At 41.4% G+C, this 21361-nt stretch overlaps 1 protein-coding gene across 2 annotated transcripts; it reads left to right on the top strand.

The window, feature by feature from the left end:
• The first annotated feature begins 399 nt into the window (after nucleotides 1-399).
• LOC118364192 (ubiquinone biosynthesis O-methyltransferase, mitochondrial-like) lies at nucleotides 400-21241 on the top strand. 2 transcript variants are annotated; one of them, XM_035745498.1, is made up of 6 exons: nucleotides 400-531; nucleotides 11604-11741; nucleotides 16387-16486; nucleotides 18319-18570; nucleotides 19296-19455; nucleotides 19802-21241. In XM_035745498.1, the coding sequence occupies exons 2-6, from the start codon at nucleotides 11713-11715 to the stop codon at nucleotides 19996-19998; spliced, it is 738 nt and encodes a 245-aa protein (XP_035601391.1). In that variant the 5' UTR covers nucleotides 400-531; nucleotides 11604-11712; the 3' UTR covers nucleotides 19999-21241. The 2 variants fall into 2 exon arrangements, with proteins under 2 accessions (XP_035601391.1, XP_035601390.1); XM_035745497.2 differs by lacking the exon at nucleotides 400-531 and adding an exon at nucleotides 2346-2603.
• Nucleotides 21242-21361: the final 120 nt, after the last annotated feature.

Raw genomic sequence — 21361 nt, 5'->3', positions numbered from 1 at the left:
CTATAGATTAGGGCCTAATTTATATCAATTGACTGATTTCCTTATATGAACTGTAGCTCAGTAAAATAGTTGAATTTGTTGTGTTTATATTTTTAAGTATATATTACTGGCACGGTCCAATTTCAGCTTTATGTTATGCATGAAATATACAACAATACAGTACACAAGATTTATATTAGCCTGAATTCCTGCAGATGGCGATATTGACTCGTTTAATCTTACCGTCCAAAGGGAACGTATGCAGCCGGCTATACATGTATCCCCCGTGGACTGACCAGTTCATACATAACACTTTCTCCATTCAGCTGAAACAACTATCGCCATCTGACAGTGTTTGATTTAGTGTTATATGTATAAACAGGGTTGGTTATGTTTCCACTTGCCTCTAAAGAAATGTGTAGTTAATGTTCAAGCATTCTTATTGGTTAGTTCAACTCTTATGACAATAAGGTGTGTTGTGATCGCCCCGCTTGCAGATAGGGGGAGAACGTGAACGTCAGGTCTTCACAGTATGAAAATGTGATGCAAGGGGTAGGTCACGTTTTGACTACTATTTTACAATGTGTACACGTTTGCTGTACGTTACTGATTTATACATGTGTGGGTATATGATACCTGTTAGGGATTGAGGGGCTTTCTGGGATGTGCTTTGGCATATGATTGCTGTAAATAAGTGTGTTAGCTAGCATACACCGATGTAATGGTCACATAAGCCACTGCTAACACAGTTGTCTTCATGCTACAGATTTTGCCATCAATACCGTTAAGCCCTGCACAACTAAAGTGCTGTTTCCCATTTAACAACTGGTATTTACACATGTGTTGTATTTTGTTCGCCCAGTATGAAAATGATGCAAGGGATTTTGCCATCGACAGCCATCAATATTAAGCCCTGCACAACTAACGTGCTGTTTCCCATTTAACAACAGCAGAAATAAATGATGCTCAACTGGGACCACTGGCCGAAGTGATTTATTTTGAGAAAACACAACGCATGGAGAGTACATATACATATGTTACACTGGTGCCGTGACCCGGATCACTGGTTGCTGCGGAAAGAGGAGGTGGAAAGGGGGGTGAGTGTAGCCGATGTGAAATGGCTAGCTAGTTAGCGGTGGTGCGCGCTAGTGGCGTTTCAATCGGTGACTTCACTTGCTCTGAGACCTTGACGTAGTGGTTCCCCTTGCTCTGCAAGGGCTGCGGCTTTTGTGGAGCGATGGGTAACGATGCTTCGAGGGTGACTAACGTGTGCTGAGCGTCCCTGCGTCGCACCCAGTTCGGGGCGAGGGGACGGACGTAAAGTCTATACTGTTACATTTTCACTATGTGGACACCTGCTCGTTGAACATCTGATTCCAAAATCATGGGTATTAATATGGAGTTGGTCCCCTCTTTGCTGCTGATAACAGCCTCCACTCTTCTGCGAAGGCTTTCCACTAGATGTTGGAACATCCAGCCAAAGCTCTGCAATGCGCATGGTGATCTGCTGACCAGGGCGATGCAAAATGCTTTCTATTTGTGACGCTTAAAGTACTGCAAGTCCGGCCTCTCATCTAGTTTTTTAGGAGCATATACCCACGTGGGTGATTGAAATATGAACTGAGGTCCACACTCTAGTCTAGTTGGTGGTGGTAATGCACCTTAAAGTTGGTTGCCAACCGTTCAAAGAAGAAGCTTGGAAGAGAGATTACTAGAAAGAAAAAAAGTGGTTTACCCTTTTATCTGTGGCTTAATTGCCGGAGTAGAGGATCTTGTACATTTCAGGTAAAATAACAACCCAATGTTGATATCCCAGGACAAATTAGCTAGCAACAGCAAGCTAAATTGCTATAAACGTTTAATGCTTTTCGACCTGTCCCCAAATTAATATAGTTGGTTCAGAGTTCGTTATGCGCGCGATGGTGGCTTTCTGTGCTCGGCGTACCTGCTTCACTGGGGTGCTGTTTCTCCTAGAAGTTTCCACTTCACAATAACAGCACTTACAGTTGACCGAAGCAGCTCTAGCGGGGCAGACATTTGATGAACTGACTTGTTGGAAAGGAGATTACATGCCTGTGTGTTTGATTTTATACACAATGTCAGCGACGGGTGTGGCTGAAATAGCAGAATCCACTCGTATGAATGGGGTGTCCACATACACAATATATACAAATGTATGTTCAACACCAATCATCAAAATGGATAACCCCCACCTTACAACAGGCTACGTTACAATTGTTTAATCGTTGATATATTACTGAACTCAGTGTTTGTTTAATTGAGTATTTATACACTAATAATTTGGGACTGAAGTAGATTTTGCCAGGGAACCAGTAGCCAGTAGGAACTTTCTATGCACAGCAGTGTTTCCACTCGAACAGTAAGATAATGAGTACACCACGGTCACATTGACCTGTCTACCGAACACAAATATAAATATAAAAAACAGACATGTATTCAAAGAAGTTTGGACGTCTCATCTTAGGGTTTTGCACCCGCTGTTCAACAAGTGTGGTGAATGGCACTCCTACTTCAACTCGGACTACAGTCAGCTGGACTTCAGTATGTAAACATCACACGCAGTTTCTGGAGCGTCGCTCTCAAATGGGTTTCGCGCATGTGAGGTATGGTACAATTACATTTTAGTTTGCAGATGTGGTATGAGGGTCTTAGCGATTGCACGTGGACTCAGTTTCTCTAACTAACTCCATGCTAACGGGAAATGGTTTCGTTCCAGGTTGTCTTTTTTGCAGTCGTACTGAGCATCTCAGAAGGGCGCTGCGTGGGTTTTTATCACTAGACAAGAATGCAATGCAAACGGGGAGGGGCCTACGTGAATAGAAACTAGTTTTCGTTGCCAAACGTTTTGCCACTGTGCACTAATTATTACACCCCAGGGTTGTATTCATAATTGCAAGCATTAGAAAAACGGATTATTCCAAATACTCTCCAGTGTTATGTAGACTGTTTTAGCTTCTGTTTGTGCCATGCCCTACCGACAAGTTCACGACACGTCATGTAGATGTAGTGTTCACGTGGTGATCGCGTCACGTGTCAGTTTGCGTGTAACATGTTGACCAGACCTGACAATTTATGCACCAAACCGGCTGCGCGCGTGCGCTTATCGTGCATAAGTGTATTTTGTGCCCCAACACCAAGCGATCACGACATGCAGGTTAAAATATCAAAACAAACTCTGAACCAATGACATTCATTTGGGGACAGGTCGAAAAGCATTAGACATGTATGGCTACCGAAAGGTTGCAAGTTCAAATCCCTGAGCTGACAAGGTACAAAATCTGTCATTCTGTCCCTGAACAGGCAGTTAACCCACTGTTCCTAGGCCGTCATTGAAAATAAGAATTTGTTCTTAACTGACTTGCCTAGTTAAATAAAGGTAAAAAAAAAAAAATGGTGATTGGCATCTACACTTTCATAGTATTACCACAACTGGCAAAACATTTTGTCTTTCAATCACCCACGTGGGTATAACCAATGAGATGGCACGTAGGTACCTGCTTCTATAAACCAATGAGGAGATGGGAGAGGCAGGACTCGCAGCGTGATCTGCATCAGAAATAGGGATGACTTCTATTTTAGCCCTTGGCAACCCAGATAGATGCTCGTTGGTGTGCAATAATAGAATAATATGGATTTCTACATTTATTTTGCGACTCTCGAGCACGCCAAAAACATCTACATGTGTTTCACACGTTAGTTTAAGGGTCTGTTTAGTTTATTATCAAAGATCAACCCATGAACGGCTTACAAACGTCTACATGATTTTGCAAACAATATTTTTCATTGCCATAGTAATCTAATCAATTTAATTAGTCGATTTTTGATAAAATAGGGCTCAATGCAAAACTTATTAGGCTAGTTGATATCGCAGCCAGCCACTATTACTGTGTAGATATGCCTATTTCTCACATCAATACAGACACATGGGCTTCTTTGTTGGAGGTAGCCCTATTCAGAAACAAGAGGTTATCAGACACAATCACTGTCACCATGAAATCATTAGGCTACATTTCTGTGGCGATGTCTTATGGTTAAAAGCAGGGTTCAAATTGAAGGTGTGTGTGAGGATATAGGCCAAACCCTTGTCATAGAGAGGCAAAAAGCATATGCTACTACTTGTTTTCTTAGCCATAGGAAATGGTCCTATGGTCCAGGTTATATAAAGCAATCTAGGCTATAACAATGAATAACTCCATGATTCTTTCTGCATAGTCTACTAGCCTATAAGTCTTGCTCAGCCTCAACATCACAGGAAGATGATGGTTAATTAAATGCTCTGCAATTTAGAGATAAAAACATTTTATTATTCAGGAGAATTCCATTGAATCAGGCTATTCATTTCAATGCAGTTGCGTTCTTACACACATATCGTTAGACTAAACTGAACCGAAAACACCCCAGTCTGTTCTGATCACAGATCATGATGAAGCCTGAACATTTCAGCTGTTTGTCATCGATTTTAGTCCACAAGCACCTACAGATTTGACACACATAAAGACCTTTATTTAATCTGGATTTGACAAACAAAAACCTGATTAGGATCCTGACTTTCCATGTCATATTTGTTATCAATTAGGCTAAATGTAATTCCTATTAATTTGCATATGCTAACCATTGCGATGAATGTTATGCTTAATCTTATGATTTTTATGAATAAACAGGCATCAGGGTAAAAAAAATATAATTTCAATGCCCCTCCCCACACATTAATGTTGCTTACCTTACAGATCAAAGTCAGCCAATTTCCACTCTGTTCGTATGCAAATACATTTGATTCATACACTGGCTTGTCTGGCTGGCATGTTTTAATTTTAACAGGCCTACACTTACACTTATCTACACTGAAGTAATATTAGTCCTCTGATTTAGCTCATTAGTGCACCCTTGTGGTTGAATATATCTATTGTATGTCTTATAATACAACAATGTTGAACTAACAAATACCATCAAGGGATACGTTACAGTTTACAATAATGAACATCTTACGAAACAGCTGTGAAAACCAATCTGGCAATATTTGACATTTAAATACAAACTTTGATACTTTTGTTGGTACATGTGTGTCGATTTACTTTCAGATTTGTTGTTTGGGTTCTGCCGGTCACTTGTTTTCATCAGGTAGTCAGTCAGTCTTGGAAGAGGGAAACTGCAAAGTACATGTGCTGCTGCCCAGCAGTGCTAGTGTTTTTAGCTCATCTGTGCATCTCACATTATGGGCCCAGTATGATAGTTTTCTTGCTCTTTCTTAGCAAATAATGATAACAGGAGCTGATGTAATGAAAAGTTGGAGGGTGGTTGGTAATGGAGGAAATCTGGTGGATCCATGTCTGGGTATTAGGCAGAACCCCCTAGGTCATGGAGAACAGGAGCAGAGTTAACAGAAAAGGGAAGGAGAGACTTAAAAAAGCAAACACACAGGTTAAAGGATGATCAGGTATGTAAAAATACAGTTATTGAATGATTTAAATGTTTGATTAGACATGCAATAATGTTAATGACAGACAGAAAAGAAAGGATACATGTCAATTTCTTTTTATGTCAGTGGGGTTGATAAGGGAGGCAAGGGATGGTCCCTGGAAAAGATGGAGAGATGAGTTGTGAGAGAAACTCCAGGGTGGTGTCATACACCTTAACAGCACCTACCTGGGTGTAGTTGAGGGACTTGGTGGACTGTATATTCTTTAGGGTTAGGTTTTTACTTAGCACTGCGTGTTCTCTCCCAGGTGCTTGTAAGGGCACAGATGACAGACCAGTCGGATGCCAGTTGAGGTTGTTTAATGACGATGATTTACAGAGCAGTAACGGCACAGCACAGTGTATGGCTTGACAAGTGTGTTAACTAAGAGTGTGTGGTTCTGAAAAGTGGTAAATGAAATACAATAGTAAATGTCAGGTGTAGGTTTAATACAACCTCCAATTACATAAGCTCTAAATAATGGCTACAATTGGTTCTGCTGCACAGGGCAATACAGCATGGCTGTGACTTTACTAATGAATGATCAGAGGAGTGCAATTACACAGCAGTACTGAGCAGCACTATCATCCTCACACAACTGCATGCACTTGAATGTATAATGTATCCCCAAGGCTCTTAGCTAACAAAATACCTAGATAATCAGTATACATCCATGTTACCACAGGGCATATAAGACTGAAATGCTAATGTTAAATGTCTGAAATGAGATGACAAACAACAGGGTTAGCAAGCTTACAGTTGCTTGCTCGCGGTAAACGTGCTCATTGGCATAACAAAGGAGTGCGTCGACAACACATGAATTGTAAGAAATATGAACTCACATTTCTGAAGGACGCACACTGGCCTTTGCTAAAACAAAGAATGCTAACTATATAGGTAATCACAAGAGATGGCTGGAACTTATCACGGCTTGTGTACTTTCTCTAGTTACTTCCTTCACCTTAGAGATTGCCCAGCATGCTCTGCTCCACATCACTGGTGGGCGGAGCTACAGCTCTCCTACGATGAAGTAATATTTACTCTCAATGGTCTTTCCTACACTGAAAGTGGCGGTTATTTAATGTGACCCGGTGGTTAGCTTTGAAATGGACTATTTGGAGAAACCCCTGGGCCAGTGTTGTTACTGCTGACAGCGTGGCGATGCCACCCACCACAAGGTGACAAATTATTATCATCTGAGGTTCTTAAATTCACCTTAATGGAGTAGACAGACCCCAGCTAGGAGCACCAAGCTTTCCAAGCCAAGTCAATCGCCCCCGGATGTCGAAGCATTTGGTCCCTTTTGATTCTTCTCTGGTGGCTCCTTTTTCTCATGCGCCCTATCCATGTTCAGTCTCACCTTGATTATAATAGAAATACATTCAATTATATTTCGTATTATTACAAATGTATCTCTTGCATTTCAAAGATGATAGGGAAAAAAACAAACATTTTTTTGTATTTTATTTGTACCTTGTATTATCTGTTACCCGATCTAATGTGTTATTCTCTTACATTCCTTTCACATTTCCACAAATTTGAAAGTGTTTCCTTTCAAATGGTACCAAGAATATGCATATCCTTGCTTCAGCACCTGAGCTACATGCAGTTAGATTTGGGTATGTCATTTTAGGTGAATTTGTTTTTTTTTAAAGGGTCCAATCCTAAAGAGGATTTATTAAGTCATGTTAATAAAAAACCAGAGTGGTAAGATCTCAGCATACATTTTGACTCAAAGTGATTTTGACTCAAAGGTTGATGACTACTGCTATAGTACAATGTAATTACAATGTAAATAATATTGCTTACGTGTGTATAATTTAATTTACAATTGAATTCATCCATTAAATAATACTAGCACATCAAATTACGTTATTCTACACTAGCCTACTCCGCTATCGACACAGTAAATAACATTGCCTATGTGCTTTCGACAATACGTTATCAACAAAATGTATTTTCAAAAACCAAATTTGCCTTAACACAGTAGACCTACATATTTCCTAACGATAATCACAACTTAAATATAGCCTACTTTTACTCCTCAATTGGATCATGGACATCTTGATCATTATTTTCATCGTCTAAAAGGAAAATATCTGGGGCAGACACTTGAAAATTGTTTCTGCCACTTGTAAAATAGACATTCTTTTTTATGTTGCTGTCTAGCTCTCAAATACCAAGCCAGACTCTCACTCTATGAACGTTCACTGCTAACACTAAAATCAAACATTTTACATGTATAGTTGGTAGGGACATCCCAAGCATCCAGATTTGCAGGGACCATCTGGGAAAACTGCTTTATTCGACTGAAGGGATATCCCAAGGATCCCAAATAGCACCCTTTGAACTCCTCTATTCTTCTGAAAGCCATGGACACAAACTATTATTGGTTGTCTGATGTAGGCTACTGGGAACTGGTAACAACACAGTCTGATTGGCTAACAACATTTAGATCCGTATACAGCGAGATACCATGCCATGAGGTGTTGAAGGAAAGACAGATTACCTATAGATTGGACATAATCTTTTCTAGGCCATTAGCGATAACAGGAAATACACAAACTGTAGGCTACACTATAGCTCAAGGTGGTTACGTCGGAATGTCTGCTTGCACGGAAAAAGAGTATGTTTCTAACATTTATGGTTGAGATTTAATTAATATAAATATAAACTATGCACATTATGACTTTCATTAACACACAACGCAGATGTTAGTAAGGCGTTGGTGTCATGTCAGTCAGACGTTCAATGCTAGGCAACAGCCAATCACCCCCCATAGGTTTCCATAAAAAGTAGGAGAAAATGCTTATCATCTGTGGTAGGCTAAGTGATGCCTGTAATTTTTTATTTGTAAGGTGGTGTCATGTTTACCATTGAAGCTGCTTCACTCAGCTCTTCCTCACTCTCCACTGCTACAGAGTTTAGCTAGTCTTAGTTAGCTGTAAAAAAAATGTTTATTAGAATCGCTTTAGCCTATTTAGCTAGCTCAAACCAACTGATCTGCCACGATGGATATCAGAAATTGCTGTTTGCCAAAGTACCCAAACAAAGCCAAAAGAAGGAGAGTAATGAGCAGCAGCGTCAACCACTGAGGCCACCGCCAAGCCTAGCGGCAATGATGGTATCGAGCTCCAGATGCAGAGCTTACCCACCCTTCCACAAGCGCCACAAGGATAACGGCTCCACAGCCCCGCCACCTCCGACTGTTCCTGATGGTCTTGGAACAGAGTAGAAAGCCCGGGTTAGCTTAGAATCCTGCCCAAGCTGCAGGTTTTCAATCCAAAAACGTAAATTTAATAGCAACTGGTTCATAGGAAGAGAGTGGCTGGAATACTATGTTACTGCAGATGTGTCATTTTGTTTCCCATGTCGAGAGTTCTGTGTTGGGGCCAATGCTAACGCAGACCAGGCCTTCACCCAAGCTGGGTATTCTAACTAGTAGCATGCTATTGATGGTACCAAAGGATCTGACACTGCTCGCCCAAATACTTATATATTCTTAATTCCATTCCTTTACTTTTAGATGTGTGTTGTTAGATATTACTGCACTGTTGGAGCTAAGAAACACAAGCATTTTGCTACACCCGCAGTAACATCTGCTGAACATGTGACAAATACAATTTGATTTGATTTGCTAGGCACGCATTAACCTGTTGCGACGAGCCATCCCGGATCCGGGATCGTGAATACAGCCTCAAGCTCATTACCATAACGCAACGTTAACTATTCATGAAAATCGCAAATGAAATGAAATCAATATGCTAGCTCTCGAGCTTAGATTTTTGTTAACAACACTGTCATCTCAGATTTTCAAAATATGCTTCTCAACCATAGCAAAACAAGCATTTGTGTAACAGTATTGATAGCTAGCGTAGCATTTAGCGTTAGCATTCAGCAGGCGGCAACATTTTCAAAAACCAGAAAAGCATTCAAATAAAATCATTTACCTTTGAAGAACTTCGGATGTTTTCAATGAGGAGACTCTCAGTTAGATAGCAAATGTTCAGTTTTTACAAAAAGATTATTTGTTTTAACAAATCGCTCCGTTTTCTTCACGTTTGGGTAAAGAAAAAAAACGAAAATTAAGTTTCACTTTTTTCCAAATGAACTCCATAATATCGACAGAAACGTGGCAAACCGATGTTTAGAATCAATCCTCAAGGTGTTTTTCACATATCTATCGACGATAAATCCATCGTGGCAGTTGACTTTCTCTTCTGAAGAAATGGAACGCGCATGGACCTAAAGATTACGCAATAATTTTGACACAGGACACCGGGCGGACACCTGGTAAATGTGTAGTCTCTTATGGTCAATCTTCCAATGATATGCCTACAAATACGTCACAATGCTGCAGACACCTTGGAGAAACGACACAAAGGGCAGGCTCATTCCTGGCGCATTCACAGCCATATAAGGAGACATTGGAACACAGCGCCTTCAGAATCTGGGGCATTTCCTGTATGAAACTTCATCTTGGTTTCGCCTGTAGCATTAGTTCTGGGGCACTCACGGATAATATCTTTGCAGTTTTGGAAACGTCAGAGTTTTTTCTTTCCAAAGCTGTCAATTACATGCATAGTCGAGCATCTTTTCGTGACAAAATATCTTGTTTAAAACGGGAACGTTTTTTTATCCAAAAATTAAGAGCGCCCCCTATCTCGAAGTTTAAGCAAAGAGCATTTGAAATACACTGTGAAAAGAAACTATTTTGAAGTGCTATGGGAACATTGGTGTCAACACTTTTTAGTGACGGGCAGCTGGCAAGAAATCGCACAATTTTGGCGATTGTGGACATCATTGACTTCCTTAATTCAAACCAGTAACCACTGAGGGGGACATTGGACATAAACGTTGAGTAAGAGGGTGGCAGTGGACTTTGTCTATGATGGAATATACTCTCCGAATGAGGAGGAACTTGGCAAGGTGTTTAGCACCATAACCCACAACGCCACATACATGTCACACAATATTTATTTTATTTTATTTCACCTTTATTTAACCAGGTAGGCAAGTTGAGAACAAGTTCTCATTTACAATTGCGACCTGGCCAAGATAAAGCAAAGCAGTTCGACAGATACAACAACACAGAGTTACACATGGAGTAAAACAAACATACAGTCAATAATACAGTATAAACAAGTCTATATACAATGTGAGCAAATTAGGTGAGAAGGGAGGTAAAGGCAAAAAAGGCCATGGTGGCAAAGTAAATACAATATTGCAAGTAAAACACTGGAATGGTAGTTTTGCAATGGAAGAATGTATTCATTCAATATTCAAAATGAAATCACAGGGCTCATGAGGGGGGCTACATCCACTTTGACAGATGTGTTCAGTCAGCACAGGAGAAGCATGCTACACCCTAGGAAAGTTTGACTAATCCAACTGGCATTTGAGGGGAAAGATTTCGGGTAGAATAGAATGATCGATTACTCATCGATTACTGAAGTTCCACAGAGCATCACAGAGGCGGAAACTCTTCTGAAAAGGTAAACAATCTAGCTAGTTGGTTTTAATCCAAATCTTGGTTGTATAGCCAGTGGTGTCATTTCAGCAAATGGGTTTTCAGAGGTCTTTCTGTAGTGTGTAGGGCGCTGTCCATGGTGCTGATAGAGCGCAGTGGTGATTTCACACCAACCTGTCACTTCTTTCAGCATTTAAGTTGCATTATTTTGGTAAGACATTCACATGGGCTGTTTGTAATGGGTGAATTACCCTATCTATCTTGTAGCCTATATTTAGGACCAAAATAGCCTTGTTTAAGTGTGTAGGGCACTGTCCATTGTGCTGCTACAGTGCAACGGAGATAGGCTACAGATTTTGCACCAACCTGTCACTTCAAAAGCACTCAATTAATGGTCTCGGAGTCTCAGCATTTTAACTTGATGTTTAATGTAGTATAGCATGTTATAAGAATAATTCAATATAATTCCAATGCATGATGAACACTCAAATTGTGTGCCCTCACTGCCCCTGTAGTCAATTCATCCTGCTGTTGGGTCTGGTGTGTGCACTAACGAATATGACTCGGGCATTGTGAGATCTACGTTATGTAACTGCAATAGAGACGACCTGGGACGTCCCCAATGTCTAATACATGTCAGTATTTGAGTGCTTGGTGACAACTGTTTTGCATCTGTAGGATTCGCTCTGCCTCCAAGACCACTGTGGACCCAAATGAGGTGAAGAGGTTCCAGCTTCTCGCCAACAAGTGGTGGAATGAGCAGGGAGACTTCGCAGCCCTCCACTCCATGAATGACCTCAGGGTGCCTTTCATACGGTGCGTGTGTGTGTATGCCTGTAGTTTATTCACCCAATTGCATATTAAAGATGCCACAAATCATCCACCGCTTTAGGGCTAATTTAGACGTAGAATCCATGTGAGAGTCAGTTACAATTCTTCCCAGATCCACCTGTACCCGAATACTCGAGACCTGAGTGGGTCTGGCTCCATAATTCTAAATGAATGTCATGGGTCTGATATTATTGACACGGGTCTATGGTATGTGTAATTTGAACTGTGTCCAGAAGAGCCCATACAGATCCGAACACGGAGAGAGATTTGTTAAATTATGATAATGCTCTTGCTTTTCACGAGAGTGGCGTGTGTACCTTGTTGTTGGCCAAGCAGTTTAGACATTAATGGCTGTGTGTTGAGTTATTTTGAGGGGACAGCAAATTTACACTGTTATACAAGCTGTACACTCACTACTTTACATTGTAGCAAAGTGTCATTTCTTCAGTGTTGTCACATGAAAAGATATACTCAAATATTTACAAAAATGTGAGTGGTGTACTCACTTTTGTGATATACTTTGTGTATATATATATATATATATATATATAAGCATTAGAATGACACATTTCCTGAACAAATTCAGTGATATCTGCTAACCAGACCTCTCATTAAGCGATGGTCAGACGATGGTCTTGTATTGCTAAAGTAATATATGCCATTTAAAGAATTCAGATGGTTAGTCATTCAGACGTCCAAGAAGCAGAAGAAGCAGCAGGATGGAGGGAAGAAGAAGAAACAGGGAGGTGGAGACCAGCTCCAGAACCAAGTGGAGAACATGTCTGTCAACGATTCTTAGACACCATCATCATTCCTATCCTTAATTATTAATAATAATGTATATGGATGATACAAGGGCAGATGATATGGAAAGAGTTGATTCTGCCTCGGCAAATCTGAGGGTATTTAGATTGATAAGATTAGCTGTGAAGAATATAGCATATCAGTCATCCAGCCTGTAGTAGCAAATCCCTTTCCTTCCTGTTTGTGACCCGGCGGTGATGAGTCTGTGGTGACAGTGTGACTGAGGGATGTCACACTCAACACTGACGTGTCTCTGCCCTCAGGTTGTTTAAACGAGGGGACAACAAGCACTGATTTGGTTGGTTTAGCATCAGAATCCTCCTTTTTGGGGGGATATTATTTGTTTATTTACTTACGCTAGTGTAGCTTGCTAGCAGAAACCAGAAGGAAGCGCAGCGGTAGGCTACATGGTCCCTCATCAAAAGCATTAGAGTTGTGTGGTGAGATGGGCCGGATGGGTAGAGTTAGAGTTTCTGAAGGGCGTCCAGGCTAAAGCTCTCTCCCTGCAGCCCACTCAGGCTTTCTCTTCCGCTCTCTGTGCCAAGGCTGTGGGAGATCTAGTGGCAGGGCAGTAATGAAGGGGACACGTGTGACTCCTCGCCCGCTCCATGTACATCTTGCCTAGGGGGACAGCAGCCAGAGTGTAGGGGATGGAGATGGGGGTCAACGGAGGGGAATGGAGATGGAGGGGATGGTGCTGTGAGATTCAAGTTGTAATTTAGCTGGGGGATTATTGGAGGGCAGCGTTTGTCCTGACGACTGTGTAGCCAAGGGGATTGTGACAGTAGGAGGTGTTGGGAAACATGGAGAGCACACACACAAACAGACTAGGGATAGGCAGGAATTTGACATTTTTTGACTGTTTGAGTTCTTGAATGGGAGAAAAAAAATCCAGACGTGCAAAGCTGATAGACGACCCAAGACGACTCAAAGCTGTAATCGCTGCAAAAAAAAGCCTACAAAGTATTGACTCAGTGCCGTGAATACTTATGTGAATTACATATTTCGCAAATTTCCAAAAACATGTTTTCACTTTGTCATTATGTCTCAAGGCTTAAAAATCCTTCTTTCACCTGTCTCCTCCCCTTTATCTACACTGATTTGAAGTGGATTTAACAAGGGACATCAATAAGGGATCATAGCTTTTTGTTAAACATATATATATTTTAATTTAGGGGGTAGATCAGCTTTAATATTGTGGCTTCTATCATTAATTCTCTGCATCATTTCCAATCCCCCATGTATTTTTTTTTGGTGAATATACAGTACCAGTCAAACGTTTGGACACACCTACTAATTCACAGGTTTTTCTTTATTTTTTAAAACTTTCTATGTTGTAGAAGAATAGTGAAGACATCAACTATTAAATAACACATGGAATAATGTAGTAACCAAAAGTGTTTAACAGATCAAAATATATTTTAGGCTCTTCAAAGTTGCCTTGATGACAGCTTTGCACTCTTGGCATTCTCTCAACCAGCTTCACATGGAATGCTTTTCCAACAGTCTTTAAAGAGTTCCCACATATGCTGAGTACTTGTTGGCTGCTTTTCCTTCACTCTGCGGTCCAACTCATCCCAAACCATCTCAATTTGGTTGAGGTCGAGTGATTGTGGAGGACAGGTCATCTGATGCAGCACTCCATCACTCTCCTTGGTCAAATAACCCTTACACAGCCTGGAGGTGTGTTAGGTCATTGTCCTGTTGATAAACAAATGATAGTCCCACTTAGCGCAAACCATATGGGATGGCATATCGCTACGGAGTGTGGGAGCTATGCTGGTTAAGTGTGCCTTGAATTCTAAATAAGTCATAGACAGTGTCACCAGCTTGTCGCTCCGGTACCGCTTGCTGTGCCCCAGTGATGTACTGGGTGGTACGCACTACTGTCATTGGAATTTCATAATTCCGTTATGTGTACATTAATTAAACCACTCAGTCTAGTTATAAGAATTTGTAAGATTCTTATTTGCATAAAATAGACAGAGATCAGTCTTATCAAAATGAGATCATAGTATTTATTCTCAGAGCGCACTCCCATGTAAACACGAACAACAGTTTATATACAAAATATGATGTTATAGGTTATAAAATGTCCTTCCTCCTAACGACCAGAACAAAGCAGGTTCAAAAGTTTATTCCACACTAACACACACTATTACCAAGATTAACTTCTGGAGTCTTCAACCTTCATCCATCACTATTTAGAAGACAGTTCCAGATCATGGAAAACCCAGGAAAACACTCGCTGCCTTATCTAAACAAGTTGAGTCGGTTCAACCACAGGTTAACGATCCTTTCTGCTTACTTAAAACCCACAATCCATTTCCTCCCCAACCTAGCTGGAATGGTACTTATTATGTTTAATTACCCCCTGTTTCATGCTACACAATCCCTTCCTTATGAATTAACATTATTAATCAGATATAATAAAACAGAGTTTAATTAGTTATAGTTCTATTTAAAATGTAGATATTGTTTAGTCATTATTCATAAAATTCCCAACAACTACCCTCTGTAGTGCCGTGCCTTCGGAGGCCGAGCAGTTGCCATACCAGGCAGTGATGCAACCTGTCAGGATTCTCTTGATGGTGTAGCTGTAAAATCCTTTGAGGATCTGAGGACCCATGCCAAATCTTTTCAGTCTCCTGAGAAGGAGACTAAGTAATTGTTCTTAACTGACTTGCCTAGTTAAATTAAGGTAAAATAAAAAGGTTTTTAAAAGGTTTTTTTTGTGCCCTCTTCACGACTGTCTTGGTGTGCTTGGACCATTCTAGTTTGTTAATGTGGACGCCAAGGAACTTGAAGCTCAACCTGCTCCAATGCAGCACCGTCGATGAGAATGGGGGCGTGCTCGGTCCTCCTTTTCCTGTAGTCCACAATCATCTCCTTTGTGTTGATCGCGTTGATGGAGAGGTTGTTGTCCTTGTACCACACGGTCAGGTCTGACTACCTCCCTATGACATTTTGGCCAATGCATTACAATTAAAAAACATACCTTTTATTTACATACATATTCAGACCTTTTGCTACCTGACTCGAAATTGTGCTCTGGTGCATCCTATTTCCATTGATCATCCTTGATTGGAGTAAATACAATTGATTGGACATGATTTGGAAAGGCACACACCTGTCTATATAAAGGTCCCACAGTTGACAGTGCCTGTTGGAGCAAAAACCAAGCCATGAGGTCGAAGGAATTGTCAGAGACAGGATTGTGTTTCGAGGCACAGATCTGGGGAAGGGTACCAAAAAATGTCTGCGGCATTGAAGGTCCCCAAGAACACAGTGGCCTCCATTCTTAAATGGAAGAAGTTTGGAATCGCCAAGACTCTTCCTAGAGCTGGCCGGCTCCTTTAGTGGCCCATCCAGAGCCTGGACTTGAACCCGATCGAACATCTCTGGAGAGATCTGAAAATAGCTGTGCAGCGACACTCCCCATCCAATCTGACAGAGCTTGAGAGGATCTGCAGAGAAGAATGGGAGAAACTCTTCAAATGCAAGTGTGCCAAGCTTGTATCGTCATACCCAAGAAGACTCGAGGCTGTAATCTCTGCCAAAGGTGCTTCAACAAAGTACTGAGTGAAGGGTCTGAATACTTATGGAAATGTGATCTGTTTTTTATGGGGTGATATGTTTTTTTTGTGGAGTAATTTTGTGTAGATTGAGAACAAACAATTTAATCAAGTTTAGAATAAAGCTGTAGGGTAACAAAATGTGGGAAAAGTCAATGGGTCTGAATACTTTGAATGCACTGTATGGCTTTGGGGATGGGGTGGAAAGAGTGGTAGTGTGTATTCACAGTGTGACCTCTGACCTCTTTCAGGGATAATCTGTTGAACGCACATGGTGGGCGGCGCCCGGGGAAACCCCTGGCAGGGCTCAGAATACTGGACGTAGGCTGTGGAGGGGGGTTGCTCACTGAGGTAAAATGTGTCTTTTTTTTGTGTGTATGAATGAGATAGATATGCAGTCTGATGCTGCTGTGGACAACTGACTCCTATCCCCATACACCTGCTTGGAAATGACTTTTCTTTTTAAATTGCAAGCTATCAAATCAGATTTAGCTGAATGTAGCCTGTAGGGTACAATTCTGCTTGTGATGCAAACCTTTTCCTTGCTCTACCAGTTGCTAATAATGTTTGAAATGTCAAATACATTCATATTTCTTCTCAGTTTCACTGGTCAGAGTTTGGTGGAAAAGGACAGTTGGTCATTTGTGTTTGTTAACGTCACATCTACAAAGGATTGCATTTGTTTCCTTGCTCTTATTTGAAGTGAACACATACCAGCCATTTTGTTTTGATTTGAGGAGACAACTTCAGGTCTGATATAGCTCTCTATCACACAGACAGAAATACACACACACACACAGTCTGTTAGACTTTGGACTGTATGAGTCCGTCTCAGAGGATCGTGAAGTTAGGGGAATTCTTTTCAGAACAGATCAGCTGTGGAAGGATGGAGATTGGCTGCGGGCGAGCAGGCAGCACTAAGGTGTAAACACAGGTGTCAACAGCATACGAAAATTGACTACCCTATCTCTGTACCCCACACATACAATTATCTGTAAGGTCCCTCAGTCGATATGTGAATTTCAAGCACAGATTAAACCACAGAAACCAGGGAGGATTTCCAATAACTCACAAAGAAGGGCACCTATTGGTAGATTGGTGTAAATAACATTTTAAAAAGCAGACACTTTGCACATGGTGAAGTTATTAATTACACTTTGGATGGTGTATCAATACACCCAGTCACTACAAAGATAGACGTCCTTCCTAACTCCGTTACCGGCGAGGAAGGAAACTGCTCAGGGATTTCACCATGAGGCCAATGATATTAATGGCTGTGATGGCAGAAAACTGAAGATGGATCAACAACAATCGTAGTTACTCCACAATACTAACCTCAATGACAGAGTGAAAAGAAGGAAGCCTGTACAGAATCAAAATAATCCAAAACATGCATCCTGTTTGCAATATGGCAAAAACAAAAAAGAGGAGAGCGGAGTAGCAGAAGTGGCAAAGAAATTAACTTTTGTCCTGAATACAAAGAGTTATGTTTGGGGCAAACACATCACTGAGTACCACTCTTTATATTTTCAAGCATGGTGGTGGCTGCATCATGTTATGGTTATGCTTGTCTTCAGCAAAGATTAGGGAGTTATTTAGGATTTTTTTTAAATGATGGATTAGAGCTAAACACAGGCAAAATCCTAGAGGAAAAGAAAATCCTGGTTGTCTGCTTTCCACCAGACACTGGGAGAAAAATGTACCTTTCAGCAGGACCAACTTAAAACACAAGGCAAAATATACACTGGAGTTGCTTACCAAGGCGACAAAAAAATATCCTGAGTGGCCTAGTTAGTTTTGACTTAAATCCGCTTGAGGATCTATGGCAAGATATGAAAATCGCAATAATCAACTTGACAGAGCTTTTAATTTTTAAAAGAATGGGAAAATATTGTACAATCCCGGTATGCAAATATCCTGAAGACTTACACAAAAACACCAAAGGTGATGCTAACATGTATTGACTCAGGGGGTTGAATACTTATTTAATCAAGATATATTAGTGTTTTACTTAAATTCTACAATTTTAAAATGTTTTTCTTTGGCCTTGATATAGGGATCATTGACAAAATTTGACAATTAAATATCTTTTAATCCCACTTTGTAACATAACGAAATGTGTAAAAATTCAAGGGGTGTGAATACTTTCTGAAGTCACTATGTATAAACTCACTTTCTCCCAGCCCTTGGGTAGACTGGGGGCAGATGTACTAGGCATTGATCCGGTGGCAGACAGTATTGGGACAGCGGAGGTACATGCGTGGCATGATCCAGACCTGCGTGGCAATGTGCGCTACCGTGCCATCACTCTGGAGGAGCTCTCTGAAAAGGGGGGGCAGGGAGCGGGGCAGTTTGATGCAGTGGTGGCCTCGGAGGTGGTGGAACATCTGGCTGACCTGGAAACCTTCACACTCTGCTGCAACCAGGTGCTCAAGGTGGGTCATGTGACTCGTCTCACATTTCACACACTCATGACGGTTCTCTCTGAGAGAACAGTCGCTTCATTGAGTTATCCGTGGTGTTTGGGTGTGTGTGATTTGTACTATCGACTATCTTTTGGGTTGACCTCTTTATCGGTCCAAGGGCCAGATGCCTCCAATCTCCTGGGTCAGTGTGTTGGAGGACAAATTAGTTGAAAGAGCACAAATCTTCCCAATCTCCTCTAATACCATTGCATCCAGATTCTCACTCTCTCTGGCCCAAATCTCTCAGCTGCTCTTTTAACACTGACCATCATAAATGATCATTTGTTCTGTACAATGTCATGTTTTAAAATAGCTTCATTGGTTGAGATGTAAACCAGCTCTCATCTCTCCATGTTAGTTGTGTGTACAGTCTCTGATGTGTTATAGATGAAGCATTCAAAGCCTGTCCCCTTTACCTGATCTTTTAGTAGTTTTTTTTTTCTTCTATTGAATTCTTATCTTATCAAACCTGTGTTGCTGCCTCTCAATTGACAATAATAGAGCCATCCGAAGCAACACACATCTGTTGGATCACATTCATTAGTGTACACAACAACAACAACAACAAACATTTTGCAACGGAAAAGGAAAATTAGCATTTCTTATTGGACCAGGTACCAGTCTGGGTAGTCTCTCTTGCTTTGGTGCCAAGTGAACACAGCCCTGGGTTGTAACGGTCTCCCTCCTGTGTGCAGCCAGGAGGCTCCCTCTTCATCACGACCATCAACAAGACCCAGCTGTCGTACGCCCTGGCCATCGTGGCAGCAGAGGAGGTGCTACGCATCGTGCCCAGCGGGACCCATGACTGGGACAAGTTTGTCAGCCCCATGGAGCTGGAGCGCCTGCTAGAGTCCAGTGAGTCTGCCTGCTCTTCATTCACATGCAGCTACTTCTCTTCCTCACTCTCCTCTTAGCTCTTTCTACTGTCCCTTTTGGTATTTTACTATTGTGCTGGTGCCTCTTTTTGAAGGCATACTGGTGTCTATGTTTGGCTGTCTCGTTCTTTCATTCTCACTTTCCAATAGGAGGTTGTGTGTGTGTGTGTGACCCTCTGTCTCTCGCTCTCTTTCTCATCCATTCTCGCTTTCTGTCTTTTCAATTGTCCCATTTTCTTATTTCTCATCTTCTTTCTCACCCATTCTTTCTCTATCCCTCTCTATTTCTCTCTGACCTATTCCTCTCGATCTCTACTCCGTCCCAGATGGTTTCCATGTGGAGTCTATCCGAGGGATGCTGTATAACCCTCTGTCAGGGGCCTGGAGCTGGACAGAGAGCACCAGCATCAACTACGCCCTGCACGCGGTCAAACTCGAGGAGGAACCGAACCTTGACGAGGACGACCCCGAAGACCCCACCGTGATAGTGGCCCAAGCTAAGGCCAGACGCTGGTACAACTGACTTGACCGCGGGAGAGAGTTGTCATAAGTGGTCCGCTGCAACACAGATCCTCTGATCTCTGAAGGGAAAGGCAATGGACCTGAAAAACACAAAGCATTTGAGAAAGTTATAGTTCAGTGCTTGATACAAATACATAGTGTTTTCTTTCAGCCAGGCCATGATGATTCTGTGAGTTCACAGCATAATGAGTCCCTCTGAATTGCGTGAACTGTTTAAGCTTTCAAGGCTTGTCATTACAATGTCATCTGTTATGGTAGAAGTGTTCATCATCATGATTGACATCTCAGGTCTCTGATTTACTACTGAGCAGGATGTTTTCTTCAAATACAGTCACAATGTCTGTTCATCAAAATCCATTGTATGGATATTGTTTGTCTTTGACATGCTTATTATATCCTCCATTAGGAAATGAAATGGTTTCCTTTTAAGATTCTCTGATCTGACGATTATTCCTCTCTAGTGTCATTTCAACAGTGTGAAGATACAGTCCAAATCAGTGATGTGGTGTTTCAGTTGTAAATCCTGTGCTGAAATTCAGGATCTGAGGGCTTTTTATATTAGAAAAGTCTTTAGATTTTCTGTCCGCATATTTCCTGCTAATCCCTGAAATATAGGAGGGGGAGATCAGGCTGCTTCGGCCTTTTCTTGCTCTCTTTCTCTCTACTCTGTAGCCATGGTGATTTTGAGATTATAATTGGCTTCTGGCTGAACTATTACATAAGACTCAAACAAGCCTCCCAACTAAAATCATGCTTGCAAGTTATTATTCAAAACAGACACAATCATTGGCCGGATGTTTCAAGAAGTGCAGTCACAGTAGTGTATTTGATCGTCCACAGATGGTCTGTGTTTCTGTCACGCCCAGGACTGTGTTGAAATGTAAAAAGGTATATGTTTTTTTTTTACCCTCATGACACAAATGTTGTTATTCTAGTCACATGCCCCACTGGCTTCTAACAAATTTGCATTTAAAAGCTGCTCATTTTATGTCCAACTTGGATTATGGGTCAATGTAGGCTGTAGAACAGTCCAGGGCTGGTTTTCAGTCACATACATAAACAGAATAAGATTGCTCTCCCATAAATTTAGCAGACCAGGATGAACATGTACAATCTGTCCAATAGACTAGTCTACCTCCACTGACGTGAGCGCCGCTGGAGTGCACACGCTTGCAGTATGGCTGTGCAGTAAGGATATTGGATGTATAAGCAGGAAGCTATAATAAACGGATTATTGAATACGATTTCAGAACTACAATGAATCTGTTTGAAAAGCATTTATTCTGAGGTGCGATGCTGACCCCGAACCGGTTTGGGGAAAGCAGAGCGCATGGATGCAGGCGGCACTGGGTTGCCACCAATAA

Source organism: Oncorhynchus keta, chromosome 31, assembly GCF_023373465.1.
Source record: "Oncorhynchus keta strain PuntledgeMale-10-30-2019 chromosome 31, Oket_V2, whole genome shotgun sequence".
Taxonomy (NCBI): Eukaryota; Metazoa; Chordata; class Actinopteri; order Salmoniformes; family Salmonidae; genus Oncorhynchus; species Oncorhynchus keta.
This window is presented reverse-complemented; position numbering and strand designations above follow the sequence as displayed.

What these genes read in the sequence shown, in the direction of transcription:
- LOC118364192 (XM_035745497.2), top strand. Translation starts at nt 2,431, where the DNA reads ATGTATTCAAAGAAGTTTGGACGTCTCATCTTAGGGTTTTGCACCCGC. An exon ending in ATGGGTTTCGCGCATGTGAG is followed by an intron (nt 2,604 to 11,603) that starts GTATGGTACAAT and finishes TTGCATCTGTAG; the next exon opens with GATTCGCTCTGCCTCCAAGA. An exon ending in GAGGGGGGTTGCTCACTGAG is followed by an intron (nt 16,487 to 18,318) that starts GTAAAATGTGTC and finishes ACTTTCTCCCAG; the next exon opens with CCCTTGGGTAGACTGGGGGC.